At 45.2% G+C, this 23,777-nt stretch overlaps 1 protein-coding gene and 1 long non-coding RNA gene across 3 annotated transcripts in view; both read right to left on the reverse strand.

The window, feature by feature from the left end:
* Positions 1-16,416: 16,416 nt before the first annotated feature.
* LOC128415252 (uncharacterized) lies at positions 16,417-18,049 on the reverse strand. The gene is made up of 2 exons (XR_008330902.1): positions 17,952-18,049; positions 16,417-17,694 (listed from the first exon to the last, which is right to left on the reverse strand). It is a non-coding gene; the product is annotated as an uncharacterized LOC128415252 (long non-coding RNA).
* Positions 18,050-23,360: 5,311 nt separating this feature from the next.
* Positions 23,361-23,777, reverse strand: part of TNR (tenascin R) — a 376,963-nt gene continuing 376,546 nt past the window's right edge. For both annotated transcript variants that reach the window (XM_053391240.1, XM_053391239.1), the window contains one exon: positions 23,361-23,730. In XM_053391240.1, coding sequence (XP_053247215.1) covers positions 23,611-23,730 — 120 coding nt within the window. In that variant the 3' untranslated portion in view covers positions 23,361-23,610. The remainder of the gene's footprint in view (positions 23,731-23,777) is intronic.

The raw sequence follows: 23,777 nt of genomic DNA on the forward strand, positions 1-23,777 counted from the left end.
CTCGCTGCCCAAACAGGCCGCGGAGATGCCGGGCAGGCGGTCGTCGGGAGCCCAGATACTTCCACCTTCACCGGGGATTGCTGCGCGTCCCCTGGTCGAAAAGTAGGTTGCTTTTCGGTCCAGGAACTTTCAGCCTGCACGCCGGCTGCCCAGGGCTCAGATTATGGCGGGTGGGCGGCTGAGGGGCACCTAACCATATCCACGAGTCCCACTCCTGACTTGTCCTAGTTTCCTCCAAACCACACTTCCCCTCGCTGCCCTCCAGAATAGTACCAAAGTGGATCATCGGAAAAACAGAAGCGGACCAGTCCCACTCTGGCTTTCCTCCACTTAAGTAGCAGGTCTGAAGTGGAAGGACAGAAAGGGCATTGAAACCGTGACCTCAGTAAGGACTTAAAAAAGAAAAGAAAAGTACCTGCTTCCTCTCCCTCCTTTATCTCAATTTCCTGTTACGAAATTTCTTTCTTTTTTTAGACAATCAGTGAGTCAAAGTGTGATTTTTATGGGGTTTGGCACTCACGCCATAGTGTAGTGGTGTAGTAGCAAGGTGTAGTGGTTAAGAGCAGTGGACTCGTAATCTGGGGAACCGGGTTCGCGTCTCTGCTCCTCCACATGCAGCTCCTGGGTGACCTTGGGCCAGTCACACTTCTCTGGAGTCTCTCAGCCCCTCTCACCTCACAGAGTGTTTGTTGTGGGGGAGGAAGGGAAAGGAGAATGTGAGCCGCTTGGAGACTCCTTCGCGTAGTGATAAAGCAGGATATCAAGTCCAAACTCCCCCCCCCCCCACTACAGGATCATGGTCTTTTCACCAGTGCATATCACAGTCCAAATCCGAAGAGCCCTGCCAGGTCAGGCTGAAGGCCCACTTGGTCCAGCATCCTGTTCTCACAGTGGTCAACCAGTGGAAAGCCTGCAAATAAGGACATGAACACAACAGCCCTCTTGCTTCCTGTGATTCCCAGCAACTAGCTGAACACCACCATCATCGCTCACAGACACTGACAGCCTGGATGAGTTTCAACAGGAGTTGCTCCTGAGTAAGTCTGCATAGGACTATAGCCAAACCAGCTGATTGTATGCATGCTCTTTTAACAGGGCTTATTACCGCCATGTAAATTTGTGTCGGGTTTTAGCAAAGATGGGGAACCATAGGCCTAAGGTTGGGGGCAAATGCAGCCCTCTGGGCTTCTCTCTAGCGGGCGCTCAGGACTCTTCCCCAGGCAACACATCCTTTCAAGCCACACCCTTCACTTGCCCTTGCTTTGCACCCTCCTTGAATGTTTTCGCCTTGCTGGAATGTAAGCTTGAACTCTGATAATGCCTCTTTCTTGCCTGCATGGAGACAGGTGACTGAGTGTGAAGAAGTTTAGCATACTGTACAAAGGCTAAAATTTACATTTTACTCTCTCTGCCCACTTTTGTTTTAGGCCTTGCCTGCCAGTGACATGAAGCCTCCTAAACGCTGGTCAGAAGGGAATGTGATCCTTGAGCGAAAAACCCCCAAAAACATTTTCCCAGGCCTGGATCACAGACTTGGCTGAAAGTACCCACCTGTGCATTGCACTAGAGCAGGTCTGCACAACTCAAGAGCCAAGCAAGAGGAAGACCGCCTGTCATGTGGCCAATAAGTGGCCTTTTTAAATAGTCCCAGGCAGAGAGCAAAAGCTGGAGTTGTTTGTCTGGTGGGCTGTATTTGGCTTGGTGAGCCAAAGCTGTGCAGGCCTGTGCTAGAGAAAGCGTGCTCCTTTGCCATTTCTGCAGGTCTACAGTTTTCTTGTGGGTATGGATGGGTGACTGAGGAGCTGTGGCTTAATTTAACTTTGGTTTCAGCTGGGGGGAGGAGATGTAAAAGAGAACAGGGTTTGTTTTCTTTGACAGCTCTACAAGATTCTGAATTTTTGCAGGTGTTAGGGTAGGGAGCAAAGCTGACATTTCTTCCTTGTTTAAAGTCACAGGAACCGTTTGCTTTGCATCTGGTCATCTTCAGCTCAATAGCCAGGAGGGGCCAGTGGATGCACGTCACAAAAAAAATTGTTTTTGTGAAAAGCAGGCTTTTGAACTTGTGACATGATAGCTTCCGTGTAAACAAAGAGAGCTTGTATTTAGAAACGGAATATTTCTGGGTTGTGCTTTTTTTTTTAAAGCCACTGCTCTCTGAAGATCTCCCTGCTCTCCTTGCCCACAATGGTTGGGCTCTAGACTCCACCCACCTGAGTCACCCAGCTCTGGGCACCCGTCACTCTACCTGGCTGCAAGGGGGATTTTCCAGATTTCTATCTGCCTTCTCATACTTAAGTCATCCTGGGGGGGGGGAATCTCCATTTAGCAGCTATGGCTGTGAGCATGGCAATTTATTATTTAAGGACAGGGTTGGTTATAAGTAGATGAAAAACTTCTGGGCATATAAATAACTTACTTATTCAATGTATAAATTTCTGCTGCTGACAGTTCATAGACACTCAAAGCCAAAACTAGATGTGAGTTGCTTTTGTAAAATATTAAAAGCAGTAACACAGGGAGAGGCAATTTGATTATGGTTGTGGTACTGGCAGAAGGTTTGTTTAATGCTTCCCCCCATTTTAACCCTTTCTGGGGGTTATTTGCCACCTTGCGGCTTTGGGTGGATCAAGCCAGAAGATGGCCTCCCTCCTTCCACCATTGCTGTGGTCCCAATCAGACTCAACCCCCCCCATCCCTGTAGGACTGCTTTTAAACTTTTTAAAAAGTGGGCAATCTGGGAACAGGGTTTAACACCTTGGTCCTGTGATATGCATAAATGCTTGAGGCAGGCCACAGGATTATAGACATTTCTGGGTGGGATATGTGGACACGATTGATTTTTGCAACATTTCTTTGAAGACAAAAACATCTGTAGCCAATCCTCCCGAAGCCACACTCTCTACTAGGGCCTGTTGAAAAGTGCAAGACTTCCCAAAGTGAATGTGTCCGTGGTAGGAGAAAATGGTAGGGAGGCCCAGATACTTTGGGCCAGAAAGATGAGCAGGAAGACGACTTCCTGGGAAATAAGGGAGATGAAAGACAAAAAGCACAGAGCAGGGTGGTTGTAAGAAGGGTTGAGTGACAAACAGAAGCTGGATGGAAAAAAGGACACTCTTAGGTGAGAGATTGGAGCCCCAGGGTGGGAGGGCTGCAAGTTAACAAGGCTTCCAAGTGATGGGTGGAATGCTGAACAGCTGCTTCCATGCTCAGTGTACGGATGTGGCTCATAAATGCCTGTCTGGCCTGGGTGTTTAGTGATTTTGCTACTTCAGATGGTTTCGATGGACTTGATAGTATTTACCTTTGCTGTATCTTTCTTTTTTATCAGAATGATGCTCACTACTTTGAGGCTCCAAAGTGGTGCATCACTAAACCACAGTGCAACACCGGGGGAGAGGAAAGGCTGAGGGAACAGGAAGCTGAGGAAAGGAAGGACGTGTGAGAAAGCAGTAAGGACAGTATATGAAGAATACTGAAACCTCATTCTTGTTCTCTATAGGAGAAGAGGAAGTGGTTTTAACAGTGCACCTTGCTGGTAGTTTCCTCCCTTGTTACTATCGAGTGCATTGTAACCCATGTGATTTTGCTAAGAGAGAGTTCTTATTTATCACTGTGTTGACTTACTAAAGACACTGCCTCTCAGAATTGCCCCCATCTGCATATCCAGGCAAACATCTACTCCTCTTAAAAACATAATACCAAAAAGTAATAATATGTAGGAGCAGGTCTTGCGCCTACGAGGCAGTTATGGAGACTGAAGCCTCCTTCCTTCCCACTGCCGCTTAAGTCTCAGTCTCTCAGGCAATCTGAGACTGTGCCAGTGTGCCCACCTTTGCCTCTCCCACTTAATGCCTCTCCTGGACCTGGGAGACCAAGGGGGAGGTAATTTTGTGACAGCAGGAGGGGGAGACACCCTTGCTTCTTCAGCAGCCTAACTCATTTTTGCCTCTTGGCCTCCCTCCTCCCACTCTCCTGCTTCTGCTTCCGATCTTTTCTCCGCTACAGACTCTCACAGCTCACTAAGGCGGAATTTACACACATGTTAAAAATGTCAAAATGTTTTTTTTAAAATCGTTTTGAAAAATGCATTGAATTTGCTTTAGCTCACAGTCACCGTCTAGTGCCACAATTGTACATTGCACTTTACAACACATTCAAAACCTTTTATTTGCAGCTGTATAGCTGAGTCCTAAGCTCTGTTACCTCTTCAGCTTCTGACACCTCTTATTCCCAGTCTGACCACTCATTGTTGCCCCACCACCAATCCCTGGGCTCTGAGCTTTATTCCCTCGGTGGTTCCCCAGCTGGTGCCTCCCACCATTCCTCTGTATCCAAGCAGACATAAAATAAAAGAGGGATGGGCAAGGAGCCTTGGTCTGCGGATATCAAGGACACCCCACTGGGGACTCCGGACTGAGGAATGTACAGAGCTGCCTCATACCAGGTCAGACTATTGTTCATCTAGCCCAGTATGGCCTACACAAGTGGTTTCCAATTAGCTAAGTACAGTGGACTTTTGAAAATGTTGATATCTCTATGGTAGTTTTTGTTACATGAATGGTACCACGGACTACCAGTTGGGAACCACTGGTCTACTCCAATTGGCAGCAGCTCACCAGAATTTCAGACAGGAGTCTTTCAACCTGCAGGTTGATCCCTTTAATTTCAGACGCCAGGGACTTGGGACCCTGCGACCTTCAGCTAGCAAACGTCTACTACACCACGGACCTGTGATCCTGCCTTTGGTGAGCTTTTCACTTGCAGGGCCAATCTTGTGGCTTTGGAAGTTGGGTTGACCCCAGGGGAAAATGAAGGCGATGAGGTTAAACCTCTCCTCCAGTGCCAAATTAGCACTTTGAATTGTTACTTTCTTGAATGCAGCTAGTCCTTGTGGAAAGAAGAGCAGATTCATGAAGCACATACACCAACATCTTGGCTTGTGCAAACACGTTTCTCTTACAATTGTCCTTCAGTTGTGTCTTGCACACCGCGTAACTCTCTGAAAACACAAGTATTGTCTGGAAAGGCTAGGCTGTTCAAGGCAGGATTGGCTCATCTCTGAAAATGGACCATGTTGGCTGGGGCTGATGGGAGTTGGAGTCCCAATAACATTTAGAGAACCACAAGTTAGCCACCCCCACCCCCTGGTTTCTACAGAAGAAGACGACTCCGGGGGTGGGGGGTGGGGAGGACTGTGTCCATACCAACATTATTTTCCCACTCTGGTTCTCTGCACGTATTGACTGGGATTAAACTGAGTAATGGAAAATCTTTCTCCTCAAACAGCATTCCTTTTAGAGCATTTTCCAAGATTGCCGCCTCCTCCTCCTCCTCCAGTCCCACCCCCTAGAAACAGTCCAGTTAAATACTAAAAATAAAGTGAGCTAGAAGTAGGTTTCCTAAAAATAGACTACTTTTTTAGCTTTTAGTGTGTGCATGTCAACAGTGGCTATTTATTGAAGCTGGAAACCAAAGACGTAAGAGGGTGTGGAGGTGACCATTTAAAAGAGCAGAGCTCCTTCTTTCAAAGTTCCCCACTTACCTTCAGCTTGTCCAGCTCAGCACATCTGGTGGGAAACAGCGGACGCTTCAGTCGGAAGTGCTCACTTTACCCATTTTTTCACTGGGTCTTGAGGTTGGTTTTTTTTTTAAAATCAAACTTACTTCCCTCAGCAATGCCTCAGAGTTACAAAAGCTACTACAGACCTTCTGTAGATCATGGTTTTTATTCTCACCCCAGCCGCCACCTTTTTGGGGGAGTATCATGAAGACTAGGACTTCCATTCCTCTGATGACAGGAGATGTTTCACGGTGGGTAGGATGTGGGCTGAATGGCAGACTCCAGCAAGATGAGGGGGAATGGGTTTTTGTCGCTAACACACAGAAGCTGCTTTCAGGCATGGTTTCAAGCCGTGCTGTGGTGTAATGAGAACACACAGGTCTTGGGCTCCAGGCTCCCTCTATATATGCCAAGAGAGGAGCTTACTTAGCAGTCTCTGATCTGGGCTTGTGGCAAATCACAGACCACCATTTCATCTGAATCTGGCAAATGGTAAGCCCTACCGAGGTGTTTGCTGTATACAGCAGCATCACTCTAATGGGGGCAGGTAGTTTCACAGGCAAAGATAGCCCCCTGCCCCCAGGGAGCTTACAATAAAAAAGACAGGAAAACAACAGAAGAGATAATGACAGATAAATTCTGAAAGTGGTGAGCAGTTATACACGCATATTTCAGTAAAATGTGCATTTTTCTGAATAAAATATGTACTATATTGTTTCAAAACTGGGTCTTTTTCTTGGTATTTTCCTATGCTGATTGCTGCTTATCTTGGGTCATTAGTGCTGTGCCACCAAAAACTGAGAAGTGAAGCCTAAATTTCGTTTTAGGGATCTGAAATGCCGAAAAATCTGAAAGTGGATGACTTCCCCCTGCTAGACAGCTGATGAAACAAGAATGCAGAGCCCACTTGACCAGCAAAGGCTCTCAGTCTGTGGGGTGTGGGATGAGTCCAGGCCATGCAGTTTCCAAGGGCTGCGTCTCTCCTCCTTTCCTGTTCGCCCAACCTCTTCTTGCAGGGCTCATTGTGGAGCTGGTCTGATTCCCTTGCCATGCAGCAAATGGAGGGCTCTGTTTCCTGCTTCCACGGGTGGTCTAGGGTGAACCCCCACCAGGGCATAGGAAGCAGTGCTCATGGGCCTTATTTCCCCTCCCACAGAAACTTCCTCTCTTCATCAGGCTGAGAAGGCTCCACCTTCCTTTCAAGTCAGTGTCTTTTTTTTTTTAAAGATATTTATTAAAATTTTCAATTTTTATACAAACAAAAAACAAAGAAAAAAAATTAAAAACACATATAGTTCACAATACTTAATTTTCAATAACATATTTCTCTGACCTCCTCATACCTCCCCTTCTTGTAGTCCAGTCCAAATTGTTTGTTCAGCAAATCCTTATCTCAAAGCATTACAGCTTATAAAAACACCTTATTTTCTATCCAACATCTTAGGTTATTATAACCTTAAATTTTTACTTATAAAGAACCATTTTTTCATATTCCTTTATACCATTACAGCTAGAAACCACTTAATTTCAATCCAGCATCATTCAACATTCCTTAATTTTACAATATTTCTGTAAATAGTCCTTAAATTTTTTCCAATCTTCTTCTGCCGACTCTTCTCCCTGGTCACGGATTCTGCCAGTCATTTCTGCCAATCCCATACAGTCGATCAGTTTCATCTGCCATTCTTCCAGAGTGGGTAAATCTTGTGTCTTCCAGTACTTTGCGATGAGTATTCTTGCTGCTGTTGTGGCATACATAAAAAAAGTTCTGTCCTTCTTTGGCACCAATTGGCCGACCATGCCCAAGAGAAAGGCCTCTGGTTTCTTCAAGAAGGTATATTTAAATACCTTTTTCAATTCATTATATATCATTTCCCAGAAAGCCTTACGTTTCAAGTCAGTGTCAGCCAAGTGGAAACCTATAGCAGTGGCGCCTGTCATTTGGTGAGGGGTTGCTTTTCTAGTTCATGTTTTGGACTGCCCAGTTAATTTTGGATCTGATGGGGGCTATACATTTTGAGCAAACAAAGAGGATGCTCTTCACACAGTACACTTTGCTGAAATGCTTTGGTTATAGCTATCCAGCCCTGAAGCAGCAGCCGTTGTGAGTTACCTCACGCTAATCCAGCAGCTCCTTATCTAGTTACTTAGGTGGGTGAAGTCCAAAGACTGAATTATGAATTAATAGAATTCAGTTCATGAACATGATTTATTTAATAAATAGCTCATTTTCTTCCATATATTTTTGTGATAGCAACAAAGATAACCTTTTTGCTTTCAGAATTTCTAAGTTTTCTTAAATGATTATTTTGATCTTTTTCATTGATATTGTAAAAGACGATTGAATGTTTCAATACACTACTGATTCCGCCTCCCCAAAAGAAAACATTCCTGTCTAAAATATCAGATGCCCATCATGTTACAAAATTGTCATTAAGGTTCATTCTGACAACCACACATGGGACTGACAATATACTTTTCAGTTTATATCATTTGATATAATAATTGCATATAAATTTTTAGATACTGATTTTTGAACACTGTGAGAAATAGATTTCAAAAGATACTACTTAAATTAGTTGCCATAATATCGCCATCGTCATCTGGTGAGCTCAGGTGTTGAGTTGTGCTGGGCACATAGCAAAAACAGGCCTAGTGAGAAAAAAGGGCCTGGCCATTGAGCCCCAAGGTTTGCGGGGGGGGGGAAGATTTTTGACCGTGGGGCTCCTAAGGGAGCAAAAAGCTGCAAAAAATAGCTGAATGAAGAGATAGGAAAAGGAAATGAAAACTGGCAGAAGGGCATGGTATGGGGTATCTTTTTTGGGGGGGGAATAGATGATGGCTGGGTGACTGAAACTCTCCATTTTGCCATTTTTTGCAGGTGCCATTTGTCACAGTATACTGTTCACCTAACAGAGCACGTGAACCTGGAATTGTAGGCAAAAGTGACGAAGGACAGGGAGCTCTCCACTGTCCTCCCTCAGAAATGTGTAATTAACTTTTCCCGACACCTCCCTTGTCTTTTCACCACAAGTGTGTCCACAGGAATCACACATGCTCCCAGACTCCTTACAGTGGAATGGAAATTTACAAATGCAGAACTATGAAACAGAATGATCGGTGCTGTTTGGGTATTCCCCCATTTTATGGGTCTTGGCTGGCCAGAGAGATGCGGCCAAGAGCCTAAGTACACTTGGCCCTTTAAGGTTTATTTTGCAGTTGTTGTTGCTGCTTCTGTCGTGAAGGCACTTTCTTTTCTATGTATCTGGGCTCCCTGCCTTGCCTTCCATTCGGTGCCAGCTGCAGCTGGCAGCTGTTTGTAGTTCCTTCCAAGAGTAACCTCATTTTTGGCCTGTGGCCTCACCAGAGCTTCCCTTTTTGGCATCACCTTCTAGAAACATAACTCTTCTAGACATAGCAAATATGTCCTGACATCCTTTCAGCTCCCTACCTGGAGACTACAGTTCTGAGGGAAACAGACAACAAGGAGGCAGTTGCTCGAACACAGCCCTGCTTATGTCGGCCGTCCAAAAAACTGAGTATTGTGCCCAGTTCCACCCTGTTGGCATGCCTAAAGCTTTAATTAGATAAGAGTTGACACTTTTCTTTTTTGCTGGTTTCGTATGGTTTTTCTAACTAATTCATTTTCTGTCAACCAAGCTACATGTTCTGTTTAGCTCCATGATCGTTTTCCCTAAAGGGTTTGTTTTTATTATAGAAAGTGTTTACGAAGGGTTCTGAATAAATGTGAATTTACAGACTTTTACTGGGTGTACTATAATTCGGTTGTAATACCGCACAGTGAAGGCAATTGTCCTTCTGTGATATCATAGAATCATAGAATCATAGAATCATAGAATCATAGAATCATAGAGTTGGAAGAGACCACAAGGGCCATCGAGTCCAACCCCCTGCCAGGCAGGAAACACCATCAGAGCACTCCTGACATATGGTTGTCAAGCCTCTGCTTAAAGACCTCCAAAGAAGGAGACTCCACCACACTCCTTGGCAGCAAATTCCACTGTCAAACAGCTCTTACTGTCAGGAAGTTCTTCCTAATGTTTAGGTGGAATCTTCTTTCTTGTAGTTTGGATCCATTGCTCCCTGTCCGCTTCTCTGGAGCAGCAGAAAACAACCTTTCTCCCTCCTCTATGTGACATCCTTTTATATATTTGAACATGGCTATCATATCACCCCTTAACCTCCTCTTCTCCAGGCTAAACATGCCCAGCTCCCTTAGCCGTTCCTCATAAGGCATCGTTTCCAGGCCTTTGACCATTTTGGTTGCCCTCCTCTGGACACGTTCCAGTTTGTCAGTGTCCTTCTTGAACTGTGGCGCCCAGAACTGGACACAGTACTCCAGGTGAGGTCTGACCAGAGCAGAATACAGTGGCACTATTACTTCCCTTGATCTAGATGCTATACTCCTATTGATGCAGCCCAGAATTGCATTGGCTTTTTTAGCTGCCGCGTCACACTGTTGGCTCATGTCAAGTTTGTGGTCAACCAATATGTCAGGGAAAACAAGGGCATGTAATTCTACTGTTGTGGTGGCTAATGTGTGGTGTGTTAGGGGAGGGGCAGTACCTCTGGCGGGGGAGATACCGTGCTCCTTCTGGGGTAGCTTGTCTACTTTTGTTCCCCAGCCTGCACTCAGTTCTCACCTGTGGCGCCTAGAAGCTGTCAGCATGCAACAGCGCCCACAGCCTGGGAAACGGCTTTGACTGGCTGGCTAAACCAGGTGAAGAGAGCAGATGGGTCTCAAACCTTTGGTGAGTTAGGAATTGAGCAGACAAGACCAATAGTGGGACCAACAGTCAAGAAGGTGGTTTCTCCAGGTGCTGTAGAGGGAACTGAGGGGCAGATAAGGCTTGTCAACTTGGGAAGGTAGCCCATCTAGGAGAAGGAAAACTCTGGCCCCAAAGCTCTGCTGCCTTGTGGAGAAGAAAGGGCTAGGGAGTAAAACCCTACACAAATCTGGAGTGGAGTCCCTAAGGCAGTTGGATGGCGCCTTGTACACCTCTGTCCAGCAACTGCAGCCGAACAGTTTGACTTCACCCATGGAGGCACACTCCTTTGTCTCTTGAAACAGATCGATGCCAACCATAGGTGGCCAATGTCTAGACATTTATCAGTCCAGTTAATGTAATTATCCAAAATAGATTGGTGGTGTGTGCCTCTGCTGTTCTTTCAGGAAGAAGAGGTCCCAGAAGTTAACTTCTTGTCCCAAATAACATTTGAGATCTTTGTTAGCATTCAGATGCTTAAACAGACCCCTGTGTTGCAATATAGACAAGCTGAACAATATAACACAATATGATGGCCCATAGCAATGGCATGAGTAAAATAAGTCTTGTCTGGTGGCTGCCAATTCTGGCATTTGGGGCACCTTGCGTAGCCCTTGTTGGGTTGAGTCTGCCTGCTATGTGTGATTGAGTGCACACTGTGGTGCTTGAAGAGATTAGTGTTGCTTTTGTTGTCTCCTGTTGTGAGACCTTCTTGTCTTTGTAGCTTCTTGGCTCTAACAAGGAATTCCTTCCTGAGGAAATCCTTAGAGCGCTGCTTTCTTTGCTGAGGATGTAGAGGCTGACAAAGAGGCCTCAGACCAAAGAGCTTTAGCAGAAGCACAAGGGGTGCTCGGTAGAAATCGTTGTATAGTTGTGCACGATGGGAAAGGAGAAAGCATCTTCCTATTGTCAGAAAGTGCTCAGAGCAGTCTTGCTCCAGACAGCTATTCCCATTTGCCTCATTTTAGTAAGGAAGGGCTTCTGTCCCCAGCGAGGTGTGAGGTTCACAAGGATGGATGTTTTAGAGGAAAACCAACACATCAAAGCAAATGTTGTTTCTGGCAACCCAGAGGGAAAACATTACAAAATACAGGATACAACGCCTTATAATGGTTGGAAGTAGCTTCTGATCTGTCACTTGGAACCGGGGGCAGTGAGCACAAGGCAAACACTGTTTTGTTTTTAAAAAATCTATATTGTATTCACAGCAACACCGCAAGCTACATAGCTTCTTATTATTTTAGACAACTGTTGTGAACAGTAATTTTCTCCAGAGTTATTTTTTAAAGCAAAAAGCAACTGATGGAACTTCAGTCAGAATGGAGGAAAGGGAGTGTCATTTTTCCTTAAAAAATAATAAAAAAGCATCCTTCATTGGGTTTCCCACCCCCCCGCAGGGAAATTTTATGGGTTCATTGTATGTTTTCTCTGCCAAAAGGTGGGGGCTTGAGAGGGGAATGTTTGGGGAGGGCGAAAATTACCCCGAACTTTGTGTAACTTGTAGTCAGGCCCCAAGAGGTGCCGACTTGTTCATGACCACTAAGGACCAAGCTAGACTTTGTGTAAACTGACATGCTGGTTTTTGTGTTATATAAATGGCAGCCAAAGTGAAGCCCGAGCAGTTTTGGGACTGGGGTGGGAGGGTGTTTAAGCCTTTTGTTTCCCCTGCCAGTCCTGATTAAAATCACTGCTCAGAGGCTGCAAATTGTGTTTTGCTTCCAGAGCAATCACAGTTGGGGAGGGTGAACCTAATACCAGCATCGCATTTAGGTGCAGGTGGTTCTCCTGCACAGCACACCAAGCTGAAGGGACGCAAAATAATACTATCCTATATTTATGTGGGCACCTACTGAGAAGATCCACAAAAAGCAACTGTACCAAAAGGAATTATTGTTAAAATAGGAAATAATTAGTGGGGCGAGGTCACCAAATTTGTCCAAGCTCAGGGCAACGTATTATCAAAGTTCCCCCCTGCTAATGGGGACCCTGGCAGGGTGGGGAAAGGGCTAAACCACTATGATGTCTTTAGCACCTAATTTGGCCCTGTGAGATGGTGATTTATCCAAAGCCACCAAGTGCACTCCATAGCTCAGAAGCCAGGATTGCAGCACAGGTTCTTTTCACTTCTCCAGCTCAACCTATTAGTTCAGGCCTTCACAACTTGTGATTCCTCAACCATGAATGGCAGCCCAACGGTGAACTTGATGCACCTATTTTTGCTTCCTGGTGGGGATTTGTGAAGATTCACAGAATCGTAGAATTTGGACATTCTAGTGTGAAAGTTGTCCATTGCTTTTAGTGATACACACACTCGTATTCCAGCTTGGATAGCTTGCACACCAAGATTATGAAATGTTTATGTCCTTATGGAAATTTAAGTGGATACAACCAGACAAAAGGTAAGCTTAGGACAACTGCATATCAGCCATGTAGTATTTGTCTTGGAAATAAAACTTGCCTGATTACTGCAGCACTTCTACAAATAATATTGTTGAGGAACTTCAGAGTCCCCAGTTTCTTCCTGCCTTCCATCTTGAATGACAGCCCCACATGTTGACGAAATGGCACTTGACTTGGTTACATAGTTTAGGCTGCAGTGGCTGTTTAAAAGGGTTAGTGATTTTTGTCAAAGGAAACATCTTGTAGTGATGTTTCCTTCTTTTAAGGAGGAAGACATCAAAAGGAAGACAGCAGAAGCAGTCTCCAGATGTCTTTGACACTGAGCGTATGAAAGAAATAAAAATACCTTAGGGGTACAATTCAATGAGATCATCACCAAAATGGCATACATGAGATTAACAGCCTCTAAATCAACACTGGCAAGTGCAATTTTTACCCAAGGAAGGGAAAATGTTTTCAGTGCAGAAATGAATTATGGGAATTTGATAACTTACATTTGGTAGTCAAATTTGGAGGGGTTTTTGGGCAGCGCTCTTGTGCTTACTGGTTTTCCACCACTGATATGCACAGGTACTGGGGTTCCAGCAAAGCCCTAGTTTAGGACTGGGTGAGTGCCCAAATCCAAAATGTTGCAAAAATGTGCATAATTCCATATCTTCCCAACCTCTTTATCCAGCCAGATGGTCAACAAAACCGGGGGGAGGGGAGAAGGAGGGAAAGATTGTCTAATGTTCAAGTCATGGGTGTAGTTACTACCTGGTAACATTTTGGTTGGTTTAATACAGGTAGTGCCCTAACCTAGATTTTGTATTTTTTCCTTATGCATCCACGTGGCTGCTACCTTTGCTTTTTGTGTGACAAGAAAAAAGTCTGAAACAATTGCAAAGGCATGTGTTGGGTTAAACAGGGTGATTCTTTAATATTCAATTATGTATTCTCAGGCTGATTGGAGAAAGCTGATTGCGAGTCTCTTTAGAAACAAATTGAAAATAGCTTATATTCAAAGGATATACTATTGCATATGGATATCATAGCACAGGGTTGCCTGCCCCCTGCAATGCTGCCTTGCCTTTCTGAATTGACATAGTATCCTCTTAGAACAGCATTTGTGGCTTCCTAGATGGCAGACATATTAAAATGTTGATAAGCCACCATCTTTGTTTCCTGGTCAGAAGGCTGTTGAGAATCTTATCCATTACATTTTGCACTTCTGGTTTTCATGCTCCCAGATGAAATTAATTTGGGAGCTTTGTAATTGATGTTCCAGATTTTGATTAGACTTTCTATCTCCTTTTGGATCAGAATAAATAAGTTACTTACAGAACCTGTTTGCTTGCAGTAGCCACTGAAGAGCAGGTGTCATATCCGAATAATTGTTGTATCTTGCCATGCTAAACATTTGTTAAAGGAAATTGCTGTGAAGTGGTGGACAAAAGGAAAGAAGGGGCAGCACTAGAGACTGAAAAGCAAAAAGATTGATGGAGCCTCAGCCTGGAAGGCAGGGGTGGCAAACCTGCATCTCTTTAGATTCTGCTGAGTGTCAGGCTACTGCCAATGCCTCCCGGCTGGTTGCCCAGGAACATACAAAGCCAAGGGAATGTTTCTTACCCTCCTATTTTTATTCAGTATTTACAGAGCGAGGCTGTAGAACCCAGCCTTTTGGATAATGGCGTTGTCCCGAGTGAGTCTCTACCTCCCTCTCTCCCACTTCCTCATTTGTCTCCTCCACGGGTGCTGCTCCGTCCCCTCTGTCTTTCAGCTCTTTGCTCTCCTGCTTTCAGGCTTGCCGGGTTCTGGGAGAGGGGGGTCTGGAATGCTTTCTAAAGACACTCTGTCCATCACCTACTTTCTCCTCCTCCTCTCCCATTATATCTCAACTTCCCCCCTCATCTGCCTCTGAGCTGCGACCTCCCTCAACCCCCCCGTTGTAAATCAAAACTGTCTTCCTCTTCCTCCTCCCTGGAAGGGTCAGGATGGGGAGGCAGCCTCCACCTTTCCTCCTCTGCCCAGTCTCTGCTACTGGGCTACAACTCCCATCACCAGCCATTGGCCATGGTAGCTGGAGCTGATGCGAGTTTGAGTGCAGCAGCACCTGAAGTACCTTGCTCTTGCGGTAAGGCAGTTTAGACAGTGGGGTCATGTTCTGTTGTTACTCCATCCATGTAAGTGTGAAGGTGTGCATTTGCAATTTACAATAAAGATTATATGTGACAGGAAACAATGCAACTATATTGATTTCTCAACTGCACTGAAGATGTCAAACCATCTGGTCTGGAGGCCTTATCCTGCTATCCCAGACAGAATGTGTGTGTGTGTGTGTGTGTGTGTGTGTGCGCGCACACACATGCTGCAGGGACAAAAACAATAGAGCCATGCATTTGTTGTAATAAAAATAAGTGCATGTATCTTGGAAAAGGCTTTAACTGCATTGTTTGCTTGGCGTTCCCTTGGTGGCATGTGAATTTCCCTCTTTCTTCCACTCTCTGTAGCTGCAGCCTGGATGAGAATGCAGGGCACTCGCCTGTAGTTGTGCTTTAAATGAGGTGGTGTTTTTGTTTTAATTTCCACTTTGTAGTACCTGAGCTCTACTCAAACCTTCCACTCTGTGGGAAGCAGGGTATTAATTAATTGTGTTTTAGGTGGGACCTTCAGTGTCTAGCAACTAGAAATAGACAGTCCCACCCAACTAAGTTTGCACAGAAAAGTCCCTGGATCAGTTCCTGGCATTTTGTAAGAATACTAGATTGCAAGGCAAGGAAAGATGCCTTCCTTAAGGCTTGATAAGCTGCTGCAGATCAGACAGTCCTGGACTAGAAAATGGACCAGCAGTCTGACTCAGCAGAATGCAGCTTTGCATGCTCATCTTCTTGGCTGGAGCTAGAGGTCAGTAGCTGAGCACCTGCTTTGCATGCAGAAGGTCCCAGGTTCAACACCTGACATCTCCAAATAGGGTTGGGGAGGCCCCCACCTGAAATCCTGAAGAGTCAGTGTGGACAATACTGAATTAGATGGATGAATGGTCTGACTTAGTGTAAAGCTGCTTCCCATGTTCCTAACCTGCTTGTGCAATAATCTCTGATGTGGATAAAGCAGGTGTAGCTGCTGCTATGGTCCCTGGAATACGGAACAGTGGAATCCTGGGGTTGCCCAGTGCTAGACCTCATATCACAAGTGAAAGCAAAGGAGGATCTAGTTAACACCTTCTCCTCAAGATCAGGAGGAAGTTTTTGTTTGCCATTCTTCCTTCTGGTTCTGAATGCTTGGTAGCTTTTTGGAGTCAGTGGCACCTCCCACCTCCCACCCCCCCACCCCCAAACCAGCCAGCCACCTCATTCCGTCTAGACATAGGGCTACGCTGCCAGCACAAATTCATTTCTAGTTGGTTGCAGGTTGTGTGCAGGGCTGAGCTGATGTGGCCACAGTGATGGGAAAGGCAGCAAGAGTGATGTGTTCAGAGGATACAGCAACAAGGGCAGGTGGGTGTGTCGCTCGCATTGTCTCGGAATTCAGAAATCATGCAAAACCTGGGGAGATGGTAGGTGTGTGCAACGGGTAAGACTACACTGAGGGATGGGAAGGATCAGGCCCAAGTTAACCCTCTGAATCCTTGCCAGAAAGCGACGCTCAAGAATTGCTTAGTATCTCTTGCATTGACCAGTCACACACCCATTTCTCCTTTGGAATCTTTTATTAACGTATAGAAAATGCATTAAAAAAGGAACTATACAGAGCCTAAGAGCAATCAGGACTAAAAATACTAGTTAACAATGGTTAACAAGCGTATATCCCCATTCTCTGAGCTACGGTTCCATTACGGGATCATTGGGAAGGCAGTTGCTTTTTCTATCTCTCCCTCATTGTTTTACTGGTAAGGTTTAGTTTGTCAGAGTCTCTCTGAGGGAGCTGCCACCTCATTTATTTCTTCTATTAAATAATAAACACAGTTCCAGAATAATGCATATACAAAGGAAGGGTCAGAGTTTTCAAAATCTTTGTTGAGTCATCATCCTCTGAAAAAGCAACCATGACACTTGCCAAAGTCTAGGGATTTTTATGCAGTTTGATCTTCTCAGCAGGATCTGGTTTCATTTTTTCTCATCCCATCCTAACTATCTTCCCTTGTTGAGACAGCAATATATGAACTACTGTAGCTACTCACCAGCCATTAGGCAGTATTGTTGGAGTGCTGTCAGCACCATGGATTGAAGGGTTAGTGAGAATAATAAAAAGAGCACCTAGTTATATCCCCAAAGGAGGGAAATGCCTTCACCCCACTCCTGCAAGGACATAATAAATCGGAAGGGAGTGTGCTGTTCTCAGTGTTCCCACTAAACTCCAGCATCACAGTGGTTTGTCACAGAGGTTTCCCTTCCCCTTGGAAAGGGTATAATCTCCTGTTCTGACAACGTTTGTCCCATTCTGCCTTTCAAGAAGTTGAGAGGTGTAGGATAGAAAAATGACCTTTTTAATACTGTGTCAGCACGGAGAACAGAGAACCTAAATCTCCTCTTTCTTTGAATGTATTAATGCAGAATAATTACCACTCCCTGGCTCTGTAGTTATGGACTATACAATTCTGGGAGCTGCTTTCAGTCCATGCCACGGAGCTGTTTGCCCTTTTGACAGCAGCAGCAGCAGCAGCTCCCTACAGTGTGTTGCAAGCTGAATATCGCTTTGGAAATGGCCCCAAATGTGGGCTGACAAGTTGTGTGCTGTGCTGCTGCCAGAGAAAAAGACGCAGAAGCCCCCCTGTCCACAGAGAGCTCCCCACAAGAAAGAACTTCAGTAAGGGCCAAACTGTTGCTTTATGCTCCTCCACAGTACAAATGTGTTCAGTTCCCACCTTTTCCATGCCTGGAATATACCAATTTATGCATATACAAAGAAGGGGGGGGGAGGGATAAAAATTCAGCTTGAAAAGGGAGTAACTAGTCCACATTATAAGATCTAATAGAAGTGCCCTTGATGGCTTCATAATGTCCACAAAAGTTTTGAAGTGTACATGCTTTTTCCTGAGGATCTGTTTTTGAAGGGGTGGGTGTTTCAGCCATTTTGCAGACATCTAGAGTTTGTGTGACATAATTCCAGAATAGTCGCATTAGTCTGTTGTAGCACAAGCAGCTTAAAGAGTGGTCTCCTAAAGAGTAAAACATTTATTGTGGCAAGAGTGTATGGGATTACTTTTAGGTAAACGTGCAGAAGACTCTAATGTTAGCCTAAAGGGCTGTGGACTACTACCTGTGTGTAAGCTTCCACCACTTCCAGTGGATGACTCCTTCATATGGCATGGAAAGAGAAGAAGAAATGATGAAGAAGGAGGAGGAGGAGGAGGAGGAGGAGAAGAAGAAGAAGAAGAAAAGGAAGAAGGAGTTGAACATACCAGCCCATAAGCACCCAAAAGTGCTCATGGATCTAGCCCTTTAGGGTCCCTTATAATTCTCTGTTGGTTATGCATGAATAGCTGTCTGATCTTCACAGTGAATAGACAGTTGATCGGAATGAAGCTACCATGGCAAGTAGAGCACCAGTAGATGCTTACAAGTTGTCTGTGGCCTGTTGGGTTTATGGGGTTGGTTTGGTGGTGGATACCTTGCTAATAGTGTCTGAGTCAATGACTTAACTGGGAAAAATGCCACTACAATACAGCAATGGAGACTGCTTTCTGATGAAACCTGCCACTCTTGTAGGTAAGCCTTGTTGCTCTGGGAAGAATGCCTAAAAAACTGAGCTAATGACCAAATTGCCACAGGAAACAATAGAATCAGCCACATTATAGGTCATGGATATTCACACTGGCGGAGGAAGGGGGTGTGGTGGGTGTGGCCTGCCCCTGGTGTCATCCCTGGGGGGGTGACATTGCTGTGCCGACCCCCCTGGGATGCTTGGTGTGGGCACCGCCCCCCTGGGACACTCGCCCTGCCCCCGCAGGCAGCTTGCCCCACCCCCAGGTGCACAGCAGGTGTGCTGCTCCAGGTGCCAGAGCAGCTAGCTCCACCTTTGGATATTCAAGTTATTTTTGGCTCATCAGGTGCTACATGAGAGAAAGGAAAGCTACCTAAAAATGCTCAACTATGTTCTAACTGAGTTCCTTTCTGCTTTTGTGTGCTCAGTCTGTTGAATCTAGTCTACAGATTCAGGCCCCTCATGTGTTGAAGACAGAACAGGTTTATATATTGTTCCCTGACGGGGCTTAGAAGATGCAAGCTGCCAGAGTGGAGTTTCTCCAAGGGAAGAATAATAGAATCATAGAATTGTAAAGTTGGAAGGGACCTCAAGGGTCATCTAGCCCAAATCTCTATAATGCTTGGGAGTTATTTGAAAAGCCATGTTAGAAGCGCAACTGGAGTGCTTACTGCAGACCAAGAGAAGCACCAAAAGAGCCAAGAGGAAATCAGCGTAGTTAATGAGCAGAGTCAAATCATTTGACTCAAATGAGCTGTTAGAGCGAAGAAGTCTTTCTTCAAAAGAATGGAAATCTTGTCCAAATGAAGAGGACCAAAAGGAACCCATAATTTGGCAATAAAGTGCAAGCAGACAGGAAGAGTTGCTAAAAAAGAATTTAAGGAGTGCATTACTAGAAACATTAATACCAACAAGAAGCAGGAGACTGTTTAGGGAGGCAGTTGTAGCCTTGGATGGTGCTGAAGTTGCGCTAAACGTGGATACGGAGAATGCACAGAAGCGGAATCGGTCTTCACAACAGTAGATACAGGGCAGATCCCAGGGCCTGAGCTAACTTTTGCAGGGTCAAAAAGGGGCGACGAGAGATAAAACTGCTGATATCATAATGCTGTTATACAAATCTATGGTGCGACTGCATGTGGAATAATATGTACTGTTCTGACCTCAAAATGGATATTGTAGGGTTGGAGGAGGTTTAGATAAGCGCAGCTGAAATAATCAAGGGTCTGGAGAGATTCCCCTTCCAAGAAAGGCTGCCGCACTTGGGACTTTTTAGTTTAGAGAAAAGGCAAGAGGTGACATGCTGGAAATTTATAAAATTATGCATGGCATAGAGAAAGTGGATAGAGAAAATTTTTACTTCCCTCTCAAAACATTAAAACTCATGGTCATCGAACAAAGCTGAGTGTTGGAAGTTTCATGACAGGCCAAAGAAAGTACTTATTCATGCAGCTCATAGTTAAACTGTGGAACTCTCCCACTTGAATGGGGAGTCGACAAATTCATGGAGAACGCTACTGATGGCTGCTAGACATAATTGCTATGCTCTGGCTCCACAGCTGGAGGCAGCAATGCTTCTGAATGCCAGTTGTGGAAACTGCAGGAGGGGAGAGGACATCTGTGCTCAAATCTTGCTAGGGGAATTAGATGAGGATTGGCCTGATCCTAAAGGCTGTCTTAATGTGTGTGTGTGTGTGTTGCTGATAATACTGATCTGTGGAATTCCAATACCGTTCCAGGGAACCCCATGTTCTAACAAGCAACACAATCCATGAAAAAGCAGCTGAAGAAAAACTGAAGTGAATGCTGCTGCTAAAATGGAATTCCATTGGGCAAAGAAAGAAGAACTGACGTAGTTATCTGTGAAAGACTCTGTGCCCACAATTGAGCATTTAATTGGATTCTTCATTAGATATGGGCAGTTTTCTAAAGAGCTCTGTGAGAACATTTTATATTGCCTGTGCGTGTGTATGTGTATGCATTTTTTAAGAGTTCATGTACATCTTTCTTTTTAGCATTTTCAGATAGCCATCCCCTCAATCCAATTGTACACACTTTCTCATCTGTTGGAGGAGTTAGATGTCAACTCACAGACATGGTCCCAAGCCTGCATTTTTAAAACTTGCATTGTGTTAATATATTGTTCTGTGGTTAATGTGTTGCATTTTAATTCATGCCAGCTTTTTCAAGTGCTCTGTGAGCACAGCAGATGGGCAGGATATAACAACAATTCCTTCTGTTTCCCGTGTCACACTTGAAATCTGCAGAGCAGAGGGTTCATTCTTTCTCCCATAATGGCTAGGCTACCAGTATTTCAAAATCCTCTGCAAGTGAGACTGTTGTTTCTGCTCTTTTATATCTTAAGTATCAGCTGCCATGTGCAAAACTGCAGATTATCTTAAAAGCATTCCCGTGCAATGAGTAAAATAGGGATGTGGAGCGCTCAGGTATCTGATACCCAGAATGAGATACTGCCTATATAGAGGCCATTCACTGTATTTTCTTGTTCTCACCACAAGGTGGCAGTTTTGCACTGTTTCTACACTTGAATTGAAACATTTCTTTTCCCCCCTGCATGCCAAGATGGCCAGTGTTCATATTAATTATTGTTATGCTATTGCTAAACAGTTAGAGAAACTCATTGCTGAATCAGGGAATATCAGTCACTCCAGTCTCCTCATAGTTGATTTTAGAGGGGCGTTTCCCATGAAAATAGCCTTTTCTTTTAAAAGATAAATTCTGTTCTTTGAATTCTAAATGTCGCATATATAATTTTGCTCAATTTTTATCAAAAACATCACTACCTAACCTGGTGATGGCCCACCTCTGCAAATGTGGCTCTTTAGGACAAACTGTTGTCAGGCAGGAACAAGTTTGTGTGTATCTAGAGCAGGCATGGCCAAACTTGGCCCTCCAGCTGCGGTTGGACTACCGTTCCCATCATCCCTGACCACTGGTCCTGTTAGCTAGGGATGATGGGAGTTGTAGTCCCAAAACATCTGGAGGGCTGAGTTTGGCCATGTCTGGTCGAGAGGATGCCATTATGCAGTGTTTTGCCCAGTGTTGTGTAGGGTTTCTGGGATTATGGGGTGATTTCTGGAATGGTGAAGTAGACACAACTCCGTGTTATGGCAGGGTGAAAGAGCCGGTTCAGAGAAGCCCTCATACACATGGGAGTTTCAAGCTTCGAAGAGACTAGTCAGCCAGATTTTTAAAAAATCTAGTTAGGAAATTAATACAATTTTCTGGGCCAATGGAGCTCTAAACTGATGCAGGCAGAATAACCTCAAGTGCTTCAAATGGATTGGGTGAACTTCTTGCACTCCTCCAACTGAGGCCTAGATCCTTAACCTAGAGCCTGGACCTGGGCTGTCCCACCTCAGACGGCAGGTGATACTCACATGATTGAATGTTCTCCCATACCAAACGTTCCCTCCACATAGAAAAATGGATGTCAAGGTAGAGATCCTAGCCAGGGGCATAGCTAGGGATCAGTTAGGTTGGATCCTGCCAAGGTCCAGGGTGTGTGTGCGCAAAAATTGCACCTCTCCACTCTGGCTTGGAGTGGCTCCCTGGGCCACCGCTCTGTGTGGCCAGCTCCTTGGCAAGGCTGCGAGGGACCCCAGATAGGCCCCTGATATGCTAGTTTTCTATGTGCAAGCTTCTTTTTTAAAAAAAATGCTGGAGAACATTTAATTGTGTGCCCCCCCCATCCCGCACTGCCTGAAGCAGGACAGCCCAGACACAGGTTTATCGTCATGGAAAAGATAGTTCTGTGATTCTTTTTTGTGGTTATAACAAAAGAAACAGTTGCTGAGGCTGCAGTTTGGAGCGGGAGACTAGTGGAGATTCGGACTAGGAGAACAGCATAGAGGGGAAGGGTTAGTCATCACCACCATCATCCTCACATGCCAATCCCAGGCACTGCTCCAAAGAACCTGGTGGACGGCCACCATTGCTGCATTTCAGGTGGGGGTGGGGGGGTTGGTGGGGTGGGGAATGTTGGTAGATCCCAACACAAATCTCCACACAACGTGTTGTTTCAGCCTCCAAACATTCTGCTCGAAGGTAAACAATAATTAAGGAGTTTTATGAGGGCTAGTGAGGAGTTAAGTGCCTTGCTTTTGTAATATTCACACGTTTCACGCCCAGGGATGTTATTCTCCCCGCACCCAAAAAAGGGGCTCAGGTTTGGTGCATCATGTTGTTAACTCAAAGCGTCCCTCTGCTCTGCCCCCCGTAGTCTTTGTGGGTTGGCACTGACTAGTCTGTGTCGATGCAACTGGAAGCTGCTGCCACAAAATGCGTGGCTACATAGGGAGGTGGCTGCACTTTGAAGTTATTTTCACCAATGGACTGGTGAGGGGAAGGGACATAGGCTTTTTAAAGGGACATTGACTCTGTTAAACTCCCCTTTCAGAAGTTGACTTTAAAGCAGGTAAATGTTTAAACGCCTGAGAGAAATTTAGTTAGAGTGCCTATAAAATTGGTACAGCATGGGAGCAATACAGGTGAGAGACATTTAGTTCCAAAATCATTTCGACACACGAGCAAGTAGATTTGCTTGCATTTGTTTTGGGGTTTGTGTTGGGATGGAAGGATGAAGTGTCTTTGCCTGCCTTGTGCGAAGGGTGGCCCAAATGCCAGGTCTTTAAAGGAAGGGAGCCGCGAGGCCTCTGCAAGTGGGTTCAGTAAGTTTCTAGATTTTGGAATCTTCTTCCCCGACTGATGGACATTTGCTGGCTCAGCAGGCATCACCGTGAAAATGTCACTTAGTTCATGTAGCAGCAGCAACAATGGGCAAACAGAGCTCTGGGAGCCGACCTTGGTACCCGCTGGCAGAACAGGCCGGCATGTGAACAGAAGCACCCCACGTACAGTAGAAACTGGGTTAAGAAGGAAAACCTTAAATAAAGCCATTTTCTAATAGGTTCAAGAGAGAACAAAAAAACTCTTCTTTTATGGAGGTGTGCTGGGTAGGAACTCAATAAAGTCACTGGGAATGACAGCAAAGAATCAAGGTTGTTCTCTTACCAAGTGGGCCATCCCTCAGTGGCTTCATGGCTTCCCTCAGCCACTCAGCATGGAGCAGGCTGCTACCTTTTGTCCTCTCCTTTTCAGGTTATAAAATACAAACAAATGACAGAAAAGGACTGCTTGTCCGGAGGGATCCTGGCCCCTTCACAGCTGCAGGGACCGCCGCTTCCTCCCCAGCGTGTTGCGATGGTTGTAGGGCCTCATCTTCATTTCCACAAAGGGTATGGAGAACTCGTGTCCTTTCCAGTGGTACCAGTTAATACCCTGTGGGCAAAGCAGGGGGAAAGTCATTGCCAAAGGGATGGGGATAC

The sequence above is a fragment of the Podarcis raffonei genome, chromosome 6, assembly GCF_027172205.1.
Source record: "Podarcis raffonei isolate rPodRaf1 chromosome 6, rPodRaf1.pri, whole genome shotgun sequence".
NCBI classification, from domain to species: Eukaryota; Metazoa; Chordata; class Lepidosauria; order Squamata; family Lacertidae; genus Podarcis; species Podarcis raffonei.